This window comes from Microcebus murinus, chromosome 13, assembly GCF_040939455.1.
Source record: "Microcebus murinus isolate Inina chromosome 13, M.murinus_Inina_mat1.0, whole genome shotgun sequence".
Lineage (NCBI taxonomy): Eukaryota > Metazoa > Chordata > Mammalia > Primates > Cheirogaleidae > Microcebus > Microcebus murinus.
In genome coordinates this window covers 18,070,036-18,090,548 of record NC_134116.1, presented here as the reverse complement: position 1 = coordinate 18,090,548, position 20,513 = coordinate 18,070,036, and the positions used below count along the sequence as shown (strand labels likewise).

At 39.2% G+C, this 20,513-nt stretch overlaps 1 protein-coding gene across 25 annotated transcripts in view; it reads right to left on the bottom strand.

Annotated features, from left to right (window-relative positions):
• The window catches only part of DOCK9 (dedicator of cytokinesis 9), a 272,799-nt gene that overhangs the window by 82,820 nt on the left and 169,466 nt on the right, over positions 1-20,513 (bottom strand). For all 25 annotated transcript variants that reach the window (XM_076009317.1, XM_012755876.3, XM_076009325.1 and 22 more), the window contains exons 12-25: positions 20,080-20,283; positions 19,509-19,631; positions 15,895-15,977; positions 15,219-15,341; positions 6,526-6,605; positions 6,254-6,441; positions 6,043-6,108; positions 4,758-4,850; positions 3,951-4,074; positions 3,475-3,596; positions 2,328-2,414; positions 1,886-1,975; positions 657-772; positions 315-384 (exon numbers count right to left, since the gene is read on the bottom strand). In XM_076009317.1, the coding sequence (XP_075865432.1) occupies positions 315-384; positions 657-772; positions 1,886-1,975; positions 2,328-2,414; positions 3,475-3,596; positions 3,951-4,074; positions 4,758-4,850; positions 6,043-6,108; positions 6,254-6,441; positions 6,526-6,605; positions 15,219-15,341; positions 15,895-15,977; positions 19,509-19,631; positions 20,080-20,283 (1,569 nt within the window). The remainder of the gene's footprint in view (positions 1-314; positions 385-656; positions 773-1,885; positions 1,976-2,327; positions 2,415-3,474; positions 3,597-3,950; positions 4,075-4,757; positions 4,851-6,042; positions 6,109-6,253; positions 6,442-6,525; positions 6,606-15,218; positions 15,342-15,894; positions 15,978-19,508; positions 19,632-20,079; positions 20,284-20,513) is intronic.

Here is a 20,513-nt window from a genome sequence, read left to right as displayed (position 1 = left end):
AACTATGCCTGAGGCCTAGCCAAGAGCAACTTAAAATTCTTCCTTAAACTTCCATGTTATTTGACATGTTATTTGGGAACCCCATTATAAGAAATGTAATTGAAAGAACTAAATTCAGTAACTAAAGGAATGGCTACCCCTCATCATCCTTCCCCTTGTCCAGAAACAAGCACTGGCAAGGAGGAACAGAATAGAAAGCATGAGTATTAAGTCACAGGTACCTCCCCAAATAACCAGGCTTGTAAAAAATAAGTCTTAGAAGGAAAACTAGAGAGCCACATATGTAAATGATCACAACAGTTTGTTTTACATACCTTAACATATGACCTCAAGTGGCTCTCTAATCCTTCCTCATGGCACTGGGCAACCACATGAATAATGACCCTACACACCACAGGAATGAATAAAGCAATGAATAGTAATGTGAAAATGGAAACATTTCATTATTATCACAGCAGTAGTAGAACAATGAGGATGCCATTGGCACTTAGGAAACAAGGAGACAAGGAGTAAGATGGGGTCCTTCATATGGGATCCTAAAACACTTCTTAAATATAACATTCAGCATAGACCAGCATCCCAGATATGCATGACTTTGCTCCAGATGTGGACAGACTGGAAGAGAAGAAGGGCATCCATCCATCCACCTCTCTTACCGAGTCACGTTCACTGCGACTTCTTCCTGGGTGGCTCTGGTGAGGACTCGGAAGAGCTGGTTCAGGATGGTAGGAAGGAAGGCGATCATCACGTGGCCTTCCATTGCATGCAGGCTCTGCAGACGTGGGGTGGAGAGGCTCATGTTATCTACATTATCTCTGCAAAAGCAAACCAACCCAAAGTAATTCCCACTCAGTTCCAAATAGGGATGGAAGAGCTCCTTCTAAAACAGATGGAAGGCTGTGGTGGGCAGGAGGCCCCCCAGAGATGCCCACATCTTAGTCCTCACCACCTGTGAATATGTTACATGGCACAGAGGAAGTGATCGCCAACCAGATGGCCTTAACATAGGAGTTATCCAGGTGGGTCTCAGAGAATCACAAAGGTCCTTAAAATTGGAAGATGGGGGCAGAAGGGGAGAGGATCAGGAAGAATGGTCAGAGATGTGACATGGTTATCTCTGAGATGGAGGGAGGGGCTGCAAGCTATCACATGTAAAAATCTTCACTATATGTATATGTATATGTGTGTGTGTGCATATATAGTAAATATTCCATTTTTCTTGCTTAGACCTAACAAATCTCCGTCCCATTTCTTACATTTCTTGTTTTGTCCCCATGCCTAGAATGCCCTTTCAGCTACTCTATCACTTCAAAATGTCCCCCACCATCACGGGCTGGAGGAAACAACCCTAGACACACCCTACCTGACTTCCACTGCTCAGCACCTCCAGGAACCTCCCTACCCCTACACAAAGTTGGGACTGGTTATGTATATTATTTTTTGTTTGATTTGATTTATCCACCTAGCATGCCCGTCACTGAGTTTATATCCTTTCCTGCAATGAAATTCCTTCCTAGAAGCTCCTCAAGGATGAGGACTAAAGTCACTACTTCTGTGCCCGTCACTGTGCTTGGGACCAAGTGAGAGCTCAACAAGGAGGCCTGTGCCAAGTGAGTGGCTTTCCATGCATAGGAAACAATGTGTAGTAGAGATCTGGCCTGCAGAAAGGGACACAGGGAACTAGGATGAAGGCAGGAGTAGTACCATTTCTATGGCCACTGTTTGCCACTACTGAAAACCACAAAGAAGCTATTAATGTGAGACGCCCAGGTAAGAGCATCCTTACAGAGGTTTCCAAGGAGCCAGAATAACACTCACCACCAAACAGAAAACCCAACCTACTCAAGACTCATTAAAAGAGGCTACTAAGAAAGCCATGCAGTACCTTAAGGTATTTTACAAGTTCATTCCCTAAGGCTTGGGCTCCAGATTCAGTTTTCTGACAGTACTGGAAAAAATTATGTAAATGCTGATCCTACAGGCAAAAAAGAAGAAAAAGAAAGGCTATTAGTATAAATGCTGTGGAAATAGAAGCATTTTCTTCTTGCATATTTTTATAAGACTATGAAATTGATCATATAACAATGAGAACATCAAAAAGATATTCCAACAAAAGGGGAAAACTGTCACTGAAAAATGTTACTTATAGTATTCATTTGTATCAGTACAGATGAGCACCTTAGATATACTTTCTTCAAAAAAAAAAAAAAAAAAAAAGAGACAGAGTAAAAATAAATGCATACAACATATCAGGATTTTGTTTTGCAAAAAAAGTGCAAACTCAGTCCCAGAGCAACCACTGCTAATCTTAATGGAACGGCACATACCTGAGTATACACTGTAGAAACCAGATGAGTTGAAACTTTCAACAGTGGCTTGCCTCCATCTACCCATTTAATTTCTGGACCATAATGCTGAAAAAATATGGAGGAAAAAAATCCCAACAGATTAATTATTTTGGCTTCCAACATGATCATCAGTGAGGGTTGACGAGGCATGGGCAGTTGGAGACCTCCAGTGACTCGGTGGCTGTGCCTGGCCACACCAGGGATGTAGCAGATGCTCATCTGCCCACTCTCTCTCCCTAAATACAATGCTCTTCTCACTGGATTTCCTAAGTTATCTTTTCCATTTACTTGCAGCTGTGTGAGTTACTGTCCACTTGCGAGGGAAAGCACTCTACTTCACCAGTATCTTAACCACACGTGAGCTGAGGATTCTGACAGAGCAGAAAGAACCAAATAAAGCCGACGGGACAGCAGCAGTGCGGGCACAGGACTGCGTCGGCTGGCTGCCTGTGCCGACTTTAGCTTCTAAAACCTCCAATTTTCTATTGTGTTCAGACTAGAAATATAACTGAAAGTTATATGATTTACCCTTCTTTAGGAACACTTTAACTATCTGTCCATAATATGGACCCAAATTTGGCATTATTTAAATGTAGGGAAACATTTAAACAACAGGCCACATCTGAGCATGCTATAAAGCTAAAGTATACAAAATTTAAGATGTTTAAAAGAATGCAAAGCCAACAAACCAAATAGAGAAATCTGAAGGACATCTGGTTCTCACGAATCAGAAAGGTTTATGAATGTGCTGCCATGTGGGTGAGACATTGGCTTATTCCACTTATACCAGGCTGGAAGAAAATTCCTGATAGTTTGACCCTAAGAACTCATCTTTATTTGAGCATGGCTAGTTTGCAGAGACAGACATCTACCTTATCCAGGATCTCCAAGTATCTATTTCTCTGCTAGTTCAGGGCTTATAAAATGCCCAAAGTATAATTCTGACATTGTGCGAACTGCTAACAGCATGCCTTCTAATGGTCGAAGATTACTTGGAAATGAATAACTAAAATCAAAATGTTGGGAATGGCAAAAATACTGTGTGCTTTTCCATGTTACTGTTGTTTTAGTTGTTCTTTAGTGTTTTTTGAAGGAATTGGGATAAACTGATCTTAAAGTCCTTTACCCTGCCCATCCCCAGCTCCTGGTAGCCAAGGTAGCCAGAAGGAAGGTTAGCTGAGATGGGGACATGCTGCTCACTAGTCACCACCCTTCCATCCTTCAGGAGCGGGAGCCAGGAATATCCAACTGTTAAAAAGAAAGAACAAAAAAACCCACCATAAGTATATGAAAGAAAGCCAATGTAAAACTGTCTGATTTTAAAGAACTGCTAATGTCAATCAGAGTAAGAAATTTAAAAGGCTCTGAATATAGTCTCTGCAGAACATTGTCTACAATGTACTTTGGTCTCTTTGGGATTAGAATTATACAATTTTCTTTTATAAAAATTTCCATATGCAACCCAGGCATGCTACCTATACCTTACCTACAAACTTCATATAAAAACTACTTCACAAAAGGATGCAAATTCAGAATGCAATTATAATTCAAGAACGTAATGTGTAAATTATTAAAAACCAAAATAATGATGAACTTTCCAACCTTGAGTTTCAACAACATCCTTCTTCTTTGTGCTTCCTTTACTTGAGTTATCGCAGCTGACGTGGAAGAATGTGAACAACAAATGGTGCTTTTCATGTAGCTGAGTGGGTAATTCTATTTTAATCTGCAAGGAAGACAAAATAACAATCTTTCAATATTCCAAAACATCAACACTCTCAGGGAAAGCAGAGACACAACATGTTACCCAATGGTCTCCAAACTGATATTAACATTTGCATTCAAGGACACCTGAGACTGTAAACTGGGCCAAGCAAAAAAATGGATCCTGAATTCACTGAGCAGAAATAGGAGGAGAGGTGATGGTATTTCTAAAAAGAATTGGAAAACACATGAGAGTCACTACTACACCAAGTAACCACAGCCATGGCATTATGAAGAACCAGGGTAGAACATTCCAAAGTAGCATTCATGCAGTAGTTTTAATGAACTAAATTATAATTCTACATAACTAAACCGAATGATAAGAAAGGATGATTCTTGGGTCCCACAAATGTCACTATACTTAAGTATGAATTTGAAAGGAAATATGCCTAATATTAATTGTGGTAGTTATGGTGGGATTATAACTTTTTCTTTTCTATATTATCTGCATTTTCCAAATTTTTATTTTTAAAAAATCAATTTATTACTTTCAAAATCAGAAAAAATATGTAAAGCAAGTACTTCAACATTTAGTTCTATCACTGTAATTTCAGTATATTATGGAGAAATTTTGCTTTACCAAGCAAAGACTCGGTTTCCCTTAAAACTGGTGAAACTGGATTTTCCCTTGAAAACAGCACTTACCTCATCATAGAACTCTGGGTTTTGCTGATGGTGTAAAACTGCAGCAAAGGCGCTTCTTGTGAATACTGGCCCGCCAGGTCTGCCGTAAATGCACTAAAGAGTTAACAAAAGGAAACACCATTAATTGGTATTCAATTAATAGAATAAGAAATTAAAGTCAGATGTGTTATAAAGAAAGAGGTGCTCCCACACCATGTACTTAACATCACCACCTCCGATGGACTTCTTCTGTGAGACCCCAGGCCTGGGACCCCCTGCCTCCCAGGAACAGCTCACCTCCAAGCCCACCCACCTGCCTCCTCCCTGCTCCTCCTGGTCACAGCTCTGGATGAGACCTTTCTCACTCTTCCCTTTCACCCCTGCATGCCTTTGCTTATGCAATTCCTCTGATGACCTTTGCTTCTATGTGCACCAAGCAAACTCTTGTGCATCCTTTGAGAAATTGTCAACCCCTTCCTCTGTGTCCCCTCAGCATTTTTTCATACTAATTATGCAGTTTTTCCAAGAAAACACCTGTGATCCAGGGTCTTTTTCTCCATGGGTGTCTTTCCTACTAAGCTGTGAATTTCTTCAGAGCAGACACTATATTATATTCTTTTTCATATCTTTGTCTTCTTCCCTTCTTAGAAAATTTTAATTTTAAAATTTAATTTTAATATAGTTACAGTAAAGAATTTGGATTCTGGAGCCAGACTGTTTGGGTTCGAATCTCAGTTCTGATAATGTATAACTTTAAGCAATTAAATTCTGTTCATTAGGCTCCTCATCTAAAAAATATTGATAATAATATTACCTAACTCAAGACGATTAGGAGAACTAAGAGTTAAACAAACAAAAGAGTAGTGCCTGGAGTATAAACAGCATTCAGTAAATGAAACCTGTAATCTATTACTATCAATACTACTACATAGTAAGCATTTAATAAAGATCACCTATTGTTGACCATCTTATTGTGATTTCTATTATCAACATTATTCATCTCATAATTCTTAGCACCCACATGACGCCTACCTCATAGTGTGTATACAGTGTTTACTGAATTGAGTACGTATAAGAAATGTTCAACCCTAAAGAGACTAACAGAACAGTCAATTAAGAGCAAGAAGTTCAATATTCCATATTCTATGAGAGACAGCCTATGTGGTTACATATTGTAACATTATATATTTTTGGTTTGTGTCAATTAAAAGATGCTAAATTTCTTTAGTTGTAAAGTATCACACAAGTGTATTTTTTAGAATGGAAAACATCAGAATATACAGGTGAACATCCATAAAGAACAAACCTTTAGGGGCTGACAGTCTTCCTCATCTGAATCTTTGAACTCAATGCAAATAGCAATATTTCTGGCCTGCAGCAACAGTTGAACAAAAGAGAATAAGAAAAACAACAACAAAAAAAAATCAGAAAATGTAAATATTTATAAAAGAACATGGGAAGTCAAATCCTAAGGGAGAGTTTGATATCAGGAGTGAAACCTCAACCTGCGCACTCACCTTGGCAAAAGACTTCTGACTGTCATATTTCAAGTACTTAGGATAGACGTAAAGGTGATTGTTGTAAATGGTGTAAGGCTGAGTGTGTTTTGGTATGCAGGGCACAAATTCCTCTACTTCAAACGTGATCGGCATTTTCGTACAGGTGTCAAACTGCTTCATGGGAATGTACGACGAATTAACATAATCTGAAAAGATGTCCAAAACAATCAAAACTGAAGTAAAAACCAAACAAAAAATGTGTCTGTTTATTACAAAGAACTGCCACTTACTAGGGAAGTCTGAGGAAACATTATCAATCGTAATGTCTAGATTGCCTAAAATCACTGGGAGTTTAGCCATCTTCTCAGGTCTACAAACAAAAGAAGAGAAAAATCAAACATTTATAAGTTAGCTTAACTCTACAACCTGAATTCTAGAGCAGCAATTCTAAGAGAAATATAAAGCAAACCACAAAAGCAATTTTAAACTTTCTAGGAGCCACACCAAAAAAAATAAAGAATAAAAAGAAACAGGTAAAATTAATTTTAATAATACATGTTATTTAACCCAACAGATCCAAAATGTTACCATTTTGGTAGGTAATCAGCATAAAAATGTGCAATCTAAGTCTTCAAAACCAGATGTATATTTTATACTTCACACACATCTCCATTAAGACTTTCTATATTTCAAGAGTGTAGCAGCCACACATGGTTAGTGGCTACCATGTTGCACAGCACAGATCTAGAACCACTCCAGCCTCACCATAAATACTTGGCTCATTCAGAACCACTGATGTGCAGAACTAGAAATTATCTTGGGCTCCAGTGTCCAGAAAAATGCTAGGAACAGAGTAGCTGCTCAGTGAAATGGTGGTCGTTTGTATTTGGTCTGACTCAAACCTAATACAGTAATCTCCTGTGACATTCCTGACAAGCGCTGCTCCTGCCTCAACCCTTCCTAGTGACAATCAGAGCTGTTTCAATACCAGACTACTCTCCCTCATGACCTGGAGAAAAGCATCTCCCTGAATCTTCCACTCACCCAGTGGCCTAGTTACGTTTCCCTTTCAACCACCTATACCTACCACACATCATGAAAACCTCAGCATTTTCGCACCTTGCTCCAATGTCATTTCCCTCCCTGCAGAACATGCCATTTAAATCACAGTATCCGGAACTGCACCGAGCAGGCCTAGTATGGTCTGAGCTGCTGGGTGCAGAGCAGCTGTCTGGTTTTAAATATATCCATATACGAATGCAGCCCAAATGCCATTACTTTTAGGTAGCCACACTACCCTCATGGCCCACATTAAATTTACAATCACCTAAAATCCCCAAATCTTTTTTTCACAAGGCTTTACTAACATGCTACATCTCTCTGTCCTATATTTATACAATTATGTTTTTGGACTTCAGAATAGGATTTTATTTGTGTCTTGATGAAATTTCATCTTTTTATGTTTGAGCCATTTCTAGTTGATCAAAATCCTCCTAAATCCAGATTCTAACATCTACTGTATTAGATATTCCTAATAGCTTTATTCATGAAGACATTTAATCAGCATGTGATAGTCTCATAAAAGTCATTGATAAAGATATTGCACAGAATATTGCCAAAAACAGGCTCCTTCTAGTATCTCTAGAGGCCCATTTCCAGATAAATATGTAGTGTATTAGTCACCGTTCCTGGCATCTGGTTGGTTACTCCAGCAGTTGAACAACTGCCCACTCAGGAGTGCAACACTTCTCTAACTTGTTCCTTGGATCTCATGGTATATACATAAGGTAAACACACTCTGCCAAAGGCTTTGCATTCCTCTACTACACCAGCTTAGCACCTCAGTTAAAGAGAGAGGAGAAATGTGGTTAGGATGACTAGCTCAACATGACTTCACTTATTCCTAGAAAACAGAAAGCCACCTGATGGTCCTTCATAAGCCACCTGTTCAATAATTTTTTAAAAACATTGCCAAGGAACATTGAAGCTCAGTGGCCAACAGATTCAGCATTTGGTTTTGTTCCCATTTTTGAAAAGTTCCTACCTCCAGTTTTAAGATTCCCCAGACATTACTGTTATCTATCAAGCAATCTCATATGTAACTTCTTAGTATACCTTGGAATACTGTTCAGCTAAATTAGGACTCCCCTAAAATTTCTAAATTCTTGCTCCCTTATGACTACAGACTGTGTTGAGTAGATCCTTCTTGGCCCATTACCAGCTCTAAGATGCTGAATCTTTTTCTCTCAGGGTCCTTCCCATTTCCACCTGTCTTCTGTTTATATCCAAGTTTAAATTAACAATTCTTTGAAATCCTGAGAGATGCAATGGTCAGGAAGGCAACTCAATGATTTTTCACACCTTCTACCTTTAGTTAAGATTTCTGGCCAAGAGATCTCCAGGTACAGCCCAGTATCACCCAGCCTTTTTGGGCCTGTGCCCACTGGGTGAGATGTTTGATACAAACAAGATCCTTTTCTTTTAGCAGGAGAAGGGTCAGTAGTTTTCCCCCAATAGTCTTTTCCTGAGAGCTTTCCACTGCCTCCCAAATGCTGTGCACTCCCATGATGATATACTGTCAGGGCCTCTCTCAGCTTCACACAAAGTTCTTCAAGGGCATCGACCTCAGACCCATGGGTTATATGAGGTATAAATTTTCTTCACATATAGTGTCTTGCTCCACCTCTTCATTTGGACAGTGCAACACTGCAATGTACCACTGAACATTGCACTCCACAAAATCTTAGAGACACCTACGAAGTTGTACCTGCTTGAGTTAGGATACTGTTTATTATAATAATATTTTTAAATTTAAGTACCCAAGAGGAATATATTTCACCCCCTTCTAGTTATTTCCACATATGAATGAATAGGCATCTTCCTCACCATTGACATCATCCACATATAAAGTTTTGAAAGAGGTGGACTTTTAAGCAACAAATTTTAATTAACCAATCTTTACTAGAAATCTTTCTATGATATATTGAGTACTTCGTGCCTAACTATATTTATTTCTTATTCTGTTTCTTCCCTCTGCTACAAGCTTTTGCTTCTAGTTGTTGCTTCCACAGAGGCATTAATTCCATGCATTTCCGAGCAGAGATCTGAGCTTAGTTCTGTACCGCATAGCACAAGGGCTTTGTGAAAGCAGTTTTTACCAACTGTAAGTCTTTAAAAACATAATCTTAAACCTATTTCAAAAGTTTACAGTTTTTGTTGACTTGGCTTATTAGACATCAAAACCTCACACTTAAAAATTTTACTGCCTTTTTTATATGCATTTCCAAAGTGGTGGTGTGTGTGTGCATGAGTGTGTGTAAGAGTGTATGTGTGTGTGTGTGTGTGTTACACAAAGTAAGTTCTCTCTGACTGGGATTAGTGTGGGTTTTTTGTTTTGTTCTTAATGTTAAAAGTACCTATGTATTCTAGGTATTCTATGCAAAGGTATTCTATTCTATGCAAAACTTATAATACTTGAACATGAAAACCCATCTTAAATTTGTATCAATTAAATAAATGTGTAATATAGATACATGTAGGATGTCTGGCATCTGGGAACTGCTCCTGTGTGTAAAGGAGTGAAGCTCAAACTCTCCCTTAGGAAAAGTTTTCTCTTTTCACTGCCCATACATTCCTTCTGACTCAACAATTCCCGAGAGGGAAGGGGAATGCTATCACAAACCAGTAGTCATTCCATGCCAACTAAAGGTGACTGGGTTTTCAAAAAATTTAACTTGCTATTCTATAAGAAAAAGTGAAAGTTTCTTGGAATTCAAAAAATAACAATAATTACTGTTTGACAATACAGTATGTATGATAATATATATTGCCCACTACCAATAGAGTGTGTTTTTTCAAGATGCTAAATGTGGCTTATATTTATAATTCTGAAAAATCAGAAAACTCTCAAAATGTCCAACAGATCTGGGGGCCTTACCTATGTGTTTCTGCAGCCTGGTCCTCCCTTCCCTACTTGTTGTAATGGCCCATTAAAATGACTAATTGACGGCCAGGCGTGGTGGCTCACGCCTGTAATCCTAGCACTCTGGGAGGCAGAGGCAGGCGGACTGCTCAAGGTCAGGAGTTCAAAACCAGCCTGAGCGAGACCCTGTCTCTACTAAAAACAGAAAGAAGTTAATTGACCAACTAAAACATATATACAAAAAATTAGCCGGGCATGGTGGCGCAGCTACTCAGGAGGCTGAGGCAGTAGTCCCAGCTACTTGGGAGGCTGAGGCAGTAGGATTGCTTGAGCCCAGGAGATTGAGGTTGCTGTGAGGTTGGCTGATGCCATGCCACTCACTCTAGCCTGGGCAGCAAAGTGAGACTCTGTCTCAAAAAAAAAAAAAAAAAAAAATTAAAAAATTAAAAAATAAATAAAAAATAAAAAAAATAAAAATGACTAATTGGCAATAGGCATGCTTGATGTTTATGAGTTTACTCTTCTAACTGCATTTTGTAAAAGGAAATATTACCTAAAAGTTTTGCTGTCACTTAAAAGAAACTTCCATCTGAGAACATTCTGTAAGCATTATCAAGTGCTATGGGATGTGCTACAATGTGCACCGTACTCAGCACTACAGATGGAATGCAAACAAGATATGATTTCTGTCCTCAAGAAACCAAAAGTCCAATAGATAGTGTCATCTACTTATAACATATGACGGTAATTACTTTCATAAGAGTACGTAAAAACCTCTATCAAAGTATCTAGATCTACTGAGAAGGAATAAGACCAGTATTCATGGTGGGAGAAATCACTCAAATATGCTTTCTGTTTATTCCCTACCCCCAGTTCTAGGAGGCAGCCACTATTATCATCTACTCTTAAAAAGAAGAGGAGACTTAGGCAGAGAAGCCAAGTAACCCTGCTCCAGGTCTCCCAGCACGGATGGGAGCTCCAAACTGGGCTTTGAAAAATGGGCAAAGTTCCCTCAGACAAAAGAACAAAGGGGAGTATGTATGCTGCCTGTGCTAGTGATTTACATGCTGCTTGGCGAGGCAGGAGGGAGACAAATGTGGTGGAGAGAAAGTCCACAGTGGCTTTAGACAAAGTCAGATGGCCCTACCTAGCCTGAATGCAGTACAAAGAGAGCAAAATGGGGATAAGGTGGTAAAACTTGGATACAAAGAAAATAAATACACAAATAAAAAACCCTAGTAGTATTACTACCCAAACTATCCAACATTGTAGCAATAAAAAAGGTCTACATTTTACAGAAAATGCTCTATTTTTATAATTTGCCTTCACGCCTTCAGATATCCTGCGGAAGTTAGAAAAGATACCAGCATGAGCAAATCAAATATAAAATACCAAGTCTCTCTTTTTATATATGTCAGCAACACCATCTATGTGGCAGAATTGCTTTCTTACTAAATCCTGGAACTTATCCCTGGGTAATTATTGCATGGGAAAAAGTAAAGTAGCTTCTGAGCTTTGGCAGCTATTTTGGCAGCTTGAGAATATTTGTTTCATCCATTATTAAATGACATTTGAGACAATTACAGGAGCAGAAACAATAGCTTTGGATTTAAGCTGGTGCCCAGGCCACTGACATGAGATTATTTCCTATAAACAATAAAGGAGAAATAAAAAGAGTAATGCTGAGGTTTAAAAAGAAAAAAGAAAAAGAATACTCCACTTCTCTTAACTCTATGGTGAAGGACACAGGGAGGAGACACCAAGCTTCTCTAGATTCTTACTGGGGACAGCGGTCTTCCTCATCCTGCTGCATCTTCTGATGCTGTTAGTGCTGGATCCCTATTTTCAGATTTCTGGGTCTCCAACTGACCACTTGGAGCACACCCTTCACACTAAATCCCTCCAACTGAGCACAGGTATGAAGGCATGGTGTGCAGGACAGAACCCGCACCTGGTTTCTCCCTGTGCTCTCTGCCGCCTCTCCACAGGCTTTCTGCTCAGATTGTGTTTGGTGAGTGGCATGGGAAGTCCCACACTCCAGCCCCCACTTGAAACATAGGACTGTGACCTGGGGCCACCTAAGGCGCCACCACTGTGTGGTTGTCTCAAGGTAACCAAGCTGGGAAGTGACTTTTGAGACAGAGACCAAAACACCATCCCATTTTTAAAAATTGTTTGTTTTGTCCAAATACAAAAGTAAATATTAGTTTTTTTTTAAAGTTTGCGTAAAAGTCACAGAATGCTATAAAGTGGAAAGTGGAAAATCGCCCATAAACCCATCCCTCAGACATAACCATGATTAATATTTTGGTGTACAGCCTATATGACTATTTTTATGCCTGTCTGTCTTTCCATCTAGCTAGCTCTTTGACTATCCATTTCTTCATGTACATACAAAAAGAAATATATAAAATAATTTTTTTTCAAAGATGAAGTCATATAGATATATTTTTTCTTCCTTAACAATATAGTGTGTTCCTGAGGACATACAGACCTACATCATGATTATTAAGAGTTGCACAACAGTCTAGTGAGGGAAAAATACTGTAATCTATTCAACTAAAGGTGATTGGGTTTTCAAAAAATTAACTTATTATTCTATAAGAAAGACAGAGTTTCCTAGAACTCAAAAAATAGCAATAATTACTGTATGACAATAAAGTATGTACAATAATATATATTACCCACTATCAATAGAGCATGTTTTTTAAAGATGCTAACAGTGGCTTATATTTATAATTCTGAAAAATCAGAAAACACTCAAAATGTCCAAAAATGAGAGACGAATGAACTAATCTATAGTCCCAACTGTTGAATGAACAATTATAATATTAATAGGCAATAAAAATGATGTTTATAAAACTGTATAACACCTTCAGAAAATACTTGTTATAATAATGTACAGGAAAATATTACATATTTATTATAATCATAATACAAACTAAAACAAACGAAAATACAAAAAAAAATAACCCCCAAAAGTTCAGAATGATCCTCCTCATAGGAGGGTAAAACTAAAGGTAAACCCTTTTCTGCCTTCTATTTTCTGTATTTCCCAAAATTTCTATAATGAACATGTATTATGTTTATAAATTAAAGAATCTCTATTATTTAAAAAGAAAAATAAAGTGCTATTATTTGGTCTTCCAAGAACGGTTACAGATTCATAGGGATCCAGGCCACATTCTGGTCCCACCCCTTGTTCTTGCCAGGACACAGGACTGTCAGACAGTGACCAGCATTTCGGGGCACCTTGTATGGTCCAGGAACCCAGAAAGGCTAACCAAGCAGGCCTCATCCTTCCCTCCCCCTGCTCCGATTACCTATGTGACCTGGGGAAGTTTCACTCACAGCCAACCCACTGGGTATGCACTTGGCTTTGCTGAACAGGCAAACCTTATTGGTACCTGGAAGATTAGCTTCGTGATAGCAAAACCAAGGTTGCACTTCTCATTAAAGCCTCAAATGGGGGAAACATCAAGACAAGTATAGCATCATATAACTGAAAGCGACTTTGAGAATCTCCCCCAGCCCCTTTCTAGTTTTTTAAACCTCTTAGCAAGAAATTTCACATCATCTTGAAGGCTGAAGCTGCCTGTTGACATGGACATGATTAGGTTCTTATTAAGAATACATCTCTAAGCTTTTGGAACTTATTGAGCCTATTTCTATGTCTAATATCTCTTTTAGACTTACCACTGAAGAGAGAGAAGAAAAAGGTAAAACTGAAGTTAAAGAAAGCTACACAGCCCTTCTTGAGTTCTAGGCAAACCGATAACATTGTTATTTTGATATACATTTTTTAGTCAAAAAATAAGACTGGAAAAGCACCCAGGGCACAAAGTTGTTAGCACTTGGCTCTTGGCCATTCTGTTCATTTTATTACCTGCTAATGCCATCATCACTTTCTCTCAGAAAAAATTTAAAATCCATTTTCCTACCAATCAGTTTCACAGGTTCAGAAGTGAACTCATTAGGATGGAGCAGCAGAACAACACGGGGTTAGGAGCACAGACCCCCAGGCCAGGCTTACTCCACCCACTGCCAGCTGTGTAAGGTTGAACAAATCCCTTAACCCCTCATTGCCTGACTGTGACAAATTGAACTGTGTCTTCCAAAACGATATGCTTCAGTACCTATAAATGTGACCTTATTTGGAAGCAGGATCTATGCAGATGTGATCAGTAAAGATGAGGTCACTAGGGTTGACCCTGATCCTTTATGACTACTGTTCCAAGAAGGAAACTGAGACAGACACACAGGAAGACGGCTAATTGGAGTGATGCTGCCATAGCCAAGGAACACCTGGGGCTACCAAAAGCTAAAAGAGGCAAGAAAGAATCCTCCCCTGGAGACTTCAGAGGGTGTGTGGCCCTGCCAATGTCTCAATTTCTGGCTTCTCGCCCTCAGAACTGTGAGAGAATAAATCTCTATTGTTTTAAGCTACCCAGTTTTGGGTACTTTATTATGGCAGCCCTAGGAAAGGAATATACTCATTAATACAAGAAAAGCAGTTAGAAACATGGCTGCAAATAGTAAGTACTATGTAAGTTGTTATCTTTCTCCCAATTACCTAATTCACTTATTGGTACCCTGAGTCAATCCATCTTGAAAGTTAGAAAACTGGGAGTTACTTATCTTAGACAACTACCCACTTATATCTCCTTGCACCCCAACACCCAATCAGGAAGCAAAGACCCAGTAATCATGCCTCTTTAACATGACTTGAAATATTCCCCTTCTTTCTAATTCCACATGCAGTGGCTATGCTGAGTTCTTTCTCATCTCTTGACAAAAGTTCTTCAACTGTCTCCTCCTCCCCAGGTTCATCTCTACCTCCACTCACCCTTATAGCACCACCCAAACACCCTGAAAAGAATCAAATGAACCAGGTTCCATGCCGACCTTCTTCCTTCCCAAGAACTTGAGGAAACATTCTCATCCACCACCCCCTCTGATGTTTCAGTCAAGCAATTTAAATGATTGCTCCCCTATTCCTCCCTCCCCACCACACAATTTCTATTTCTCAGGTGTGGAAATAAGTAAGACCGTGAAACTCACTTCCGAAAGTCTGCAAGTAACTTGAGCATGTCATCATTGGATAGCTTATTGCTGTCTTGCCTGTAGATGGCCGAAAATCTGGCATTTTTGTCAAGGTTTCCAGATGCATCTTTAAACAATGTCCTGAAATAGCAAAGCAACATTTCTAAACTGGGTTTCCAAAAGACCAAAATAAACCCATCATGTAAGCCTGGTTTCTATGGGAAGACTAATTACTGTTCCATTGGCTATAGCCAAGAGAAATCTTATTATCTAAAAACATGGACATTTATGAGGGTGAGCACAACTAACTCAATTTACATAGAAAACAGTTCCAGCCAACAGTTTGTGCTTAGGAAACAACACACACAGTCAAATGCTTAAGAAGTAGAGACCAGAGATAAAGATCATTCCAGGCTTTGCTGGACTGTCGCCCACTGCCAGCTGGAGGCACGTGGCAGGGCCCTGGAATGCCAGCTCCGCAGCAGATACTCCTGTCCATCCTGCTAGCCCCAGATGGCTCTTCTCTGGTCAGCGTCTCTCCTCTCTGTGACTCTACTAAATGGTTTTTCAAATATAGGGCTTATTTTTCAATTTTATACATTCACATCCTTTCTGTCTCTGAACAACAGACTGGGACTGTCAACCTATCTACCTGTCCATGTATCTATATCTATATAAAAGGTGTTCCCCTTACCTTGCGGCCCAAGCAAATGGCATTCTATACTGTCCCAGTCTTTGGCAGGCTTGCTTGGCATTCTTCAGCACCTTCTGAGCCACCTTGAAGACATCAGAATGAAGACATGAGACACTACATCTGACAGGAGAATTATGACCTAAGAAGCCTTCAACACATGTTCATTAAACAAGCAATGCTAGCATGCTACATCAGAGGCATGGAAAAACACATCTCACAGCAATGAATATGGCCGGATTCACACTCAGTGCACGGTTCTTTATTTAATACATTCTATAGCAGTGATTCTCAAAGAATAACAAATAAAGACTGTTTACAAAATGCAAGCCTTTTCTTTGGTCTTCACAGGCAATAAGTGCTATTTCACAGGCTTTCATACTTCCTTACAAGTAAAGACTATTTGTTATTATAAGTCCAATGAGTTATTAATAATTACTATTATTTGGTATTCATGCCCAAATACATCACATTACTAGAGTTTAAACGAGAACACTAACGAAAATGTTAAGTTTTCACAGCTCCTAATGTGCACCGGCTTGTGAAGATTCCCACAATTTGGGGAATAAGACATCATCACAGGTACCAACTTAAGTTAAGCCAGGGTTTTTCATGGCTATATTCCTGTTTTCTAAATATAAATTACTGCTATTTTCACTTCCCAATGACCAATTTTGGTTTGTTGTGGGTTGATTAATACTGTGGTGCACAACAAAGCTTATTTGCTTTTAGACTAAGACATGTATGTATGGCAGGCCTATTACTAATCAACTACACTCTTATTGCTAAAGCAGATGACACCTAATTTTTCCAAATTTGCTTATACTATGATAATGCACTGTTACCAGTGCAATATTTGATTAATTCAGAGAGTCAGAGTGGCAGGTAGAAGGGTCTTTTTACTTAAGTACATCAAAGTCAAACCAATTTTGGGCAATGTGCTCTAACACCTGTGAATCAAAGTGTGCTCTACTAAGCTGAAGCCACAGCATCCCTGTTAGAAATGCAGAGTTTCAGGCCCTGCTCCAATCCTCCTGAATCTGAGCCTGCACTCTGACAAGACCTCTGGTGATCTGTGTGCAACATCAGGTGTGAGAACCGAGGACTAGAAGATTCAGGAGATGATAGATGATTGTCTCTAAGTCAAATGGAAACCAGCTGTGTGACTCTGTAGGTCATTAAACCTCTCTGGGGCTCCACTATCCTCACTTGAAAAATGGAGGGCCTGGGCTATACTTTTCACAATCCCTCCCAGTTACAAAACTTTATGATCTTACCACAATCATGCTGTGAGAATCCCTGTCTTTGTGAGTCAACTGGAAAACACATCTGATTGAAACAGATGTCAGGGGATCATCTAGTCCCTCCCTTTCTTCTTCAGTGGGGTATGTTCTTGCCTCCCTGGGACGTCTTAGTGGGGTCTCAGGTGTATGCAGTCATAGGGTAAAATAGCTTAGCTTCCTGGAGGGTCAATTTTATTTAAACATTTTCAGGCTCAAGATTTTTAGGTTCTAACAATAATGAATATGTCGTGGAATAAAATGTAGTATCTGTATAAGATTTTAAGCTAAAACACATGGCTTCAAGAAGTCTTCCCTGCAGCAAATGAGGACTGAGCTCTAAGACTTCACAAGGGTGCAAATAGAATATAATACATGTAAAAGCCAAAGTAAAAAACATGTTTTTGCCCTTTGGGTTTTTTTTCTTGGCTTTTATTCCCCCTTTCTTTAAAAAAAAATCTATTAATGGTAGATACCTATGGAGACTTTCTGTAAAAATATCCTCCAAAATGAAAACTTACTCCAAATAATGTTCTAGAGATCATCTTGGAAAACAAGGAGACAACTCTGATAGAAAAAATTATCTCACTGTAACATCTCTGCCATAATTTCTCTGCTGATTAAGATGATTGAGCCTTAATTCCTGCTTTAATTTAATGCTTTGGAGGTGGTAGGAAAATGAATGCATGGATGAGCTTTACACACGGATGAGCTTTAGATCCCACAAATAACCAAGGAAAAGACTTCAACAGATGCTTGATGGACAATGGAAAGTGTGTGAAGTTTAGCTTTCAGTGATACGTGATTTTTACAGCAATACAAGCTGCCAAATTTCAAACCGTGCATGTGGCAGGCAGAAGTAACAAAGTTGGTGTGTATGGGGCTAGGAAATGTATTGCATACATAGTTGGGGAAGTAGAGCTTATTTTAGGCCTTCATTGATTATTAATCAAAACATGAAAGAGCTAAAAGAGCTTCTCATCCAAGGTTTTACAGACTTGGTTTAAAAAAATAAAACAGCGTCTCTCTAGAGACTGAACTTTACTCAGCGTTTATCAGCCAAAAAGGCTTACTGTTTGAAGCAATGTGCCTGGGTAAATGGGCTTTTACTTGACTGGGGCTGTAATAAATAATGATGTCTTATGTGTGTTCCATGATTTAAGTGCCCACAGCACCGTCTCGTACATTATCTGTTTGACCCTAACATTGTCCCTCTGAGGAAGGTGGGGGCAGGTAGCGACATCATCCTTCACCCACAGATGGGACATCCGGAGCCAGACAGGTGACATGATTTGTTCAAAGTACTCAGGCTAGTTAGGCACTCAGTACCCAGGGCTTTTCACAGGCAGACCTGTTCTTTAATGGCCATCCTGCATTTGGTGGACACACCTATGACGTGCGATTGCCCACAGAGATGAGAGAGAGCTCTGAAGCCAACTTAGTACACCTTAGTTAGAGCCGCTAGGGTATCCACCCCCGCTGCTGATTGTCCTTGTCAACGAATCCAGGCCATCTGTCAGACGACCATGTATACATATTTTTTTAAAAAAAGAAGAACTAAAAATATTGTAAAACTGGCAAGGACAATAGCACTCAATAGCTTACTCTAACCAGATAGCACAACGTTCTAGTAAGTGACAGCAGTCATGTGCCCTTTGGCCACTCTAACTGTGAGACACTAGGCAGGTAACTAACCTATGTACACCTCAGTGTTCTGAAGTATGAAAGCAAATCTCAGACTGGATGACTTTGGTATGTCCACACCTAGGCACCTCCCAAGTGATGAACACTACTTTGGAAAGTACATCAAACACACATCTTGTATGTCCTCCTTCCCTCTTCCACCTAAGGTCATGCCACCTCTGCCACGTAACTCTGCCCCTCTAACAAAAACTAAGTGGACCTGAACCATTGACACCACAGGACAGACTGTCTGAGACAAGGGCATCTCTGCATCTCCAGCCTCACATATAAGTGTATATGGACCAAAACATAATTCCAGAACCCAAGAGGCGCCTCAATAAATAGAATGAACTCTGTCTGAATACCATATATGCACTTGGTAATAGCAGAAAATTTACTATAAAACTAGTAATCCATTGCAAATTATTTTAGGATGTCAGGATAGATTAGCCAAATGAAGCCTTTTATTCACATATAGGAATACCTTTCATTAAAATCACCACATAAATAAAGAGTAAAGACATATAGAGCATTCTTCACCTTCTATTATAGAAATATGGCTTACATTTTGTCTAATTAAGCATTTATATTTTGACATAAAGTCCTCTTTTCAGATTGCTTTTTATCATCTCAAAGCATAAAAGTCATTCCTACCTTGGAAGAGTCTGAACTTTTCATATACGGCTCAGCACAATGCGTGATGCTCCCCTGAAGGACCTTTTCGATTCTGGCCACGAGAAATATATCTGGATGAGGACACGTGACTGAAAATATTCCCTAGGGAAACAATTTTCTTCAGTAAGCAGAATTCACAGTTGCACTAAACAAATCCCACAAACATTAAAATAGCAAAGAACAGTGAAGCAGAATAACCAGTAAGGAGGCCCCAGTGCCAGGGCCAAACTGGGGAGCTACTCAATAGTTTAGCATCAGTTCAAAAAGTCTATTTGGTGGGAGAAGTGATGAGGGCAGGGTTTAGAAAGAAGCAATGAGAAATTAAAAGCCACTTATTTCTCAGCCTGATTTTACTATCAAATTATAAATACTGTTAAGATACTGTTATATATAAATATATAACATATAATATACTGTTATATATAAATACTGTTAATGGTCTAATTTACCCACTGGTGCATTACAAGGTCTCATTTTAGCACTGTCAATGTATTTATGTAACATGCAAGATTAAGTCTGAGCAGTATGACCGCAGGCTCTCGGTCCCCACCTGCTTCGGATACTGCATGGCGGCTTCGTGGAGGATGCCCTGAAGGACAGGCGGGCTCTGCCTGCTGCCGTTCATAAGAGCCGGGGATGTGGTGGCCAGCATCTGCCTCACGGAGAAATGGTTCAGGTCCACATGGAAATCCGCAGAAATCTTTCGGTTGTATTTTATGTCAAACAGGGATAAAGTAACAAAGAAAGGCTCTACCTGAACAAAACAAAACAATTCAGGTGATCACTATGGCTCAAACAGGGAAAAAGGATGCTGCTATTAAAGAAGAAATGACAAGACCTATTTATGATTGTTGCCATAAATTTCTACTGAACAGTCCCATCCTTTTTCATATAGAGAATTAGATAATAAGACATTTTAGTAAACAGAACAATTATTTTACTTTTATGTACTTTGCTATTTAATGTATGCTCCAGAGAAAGCAG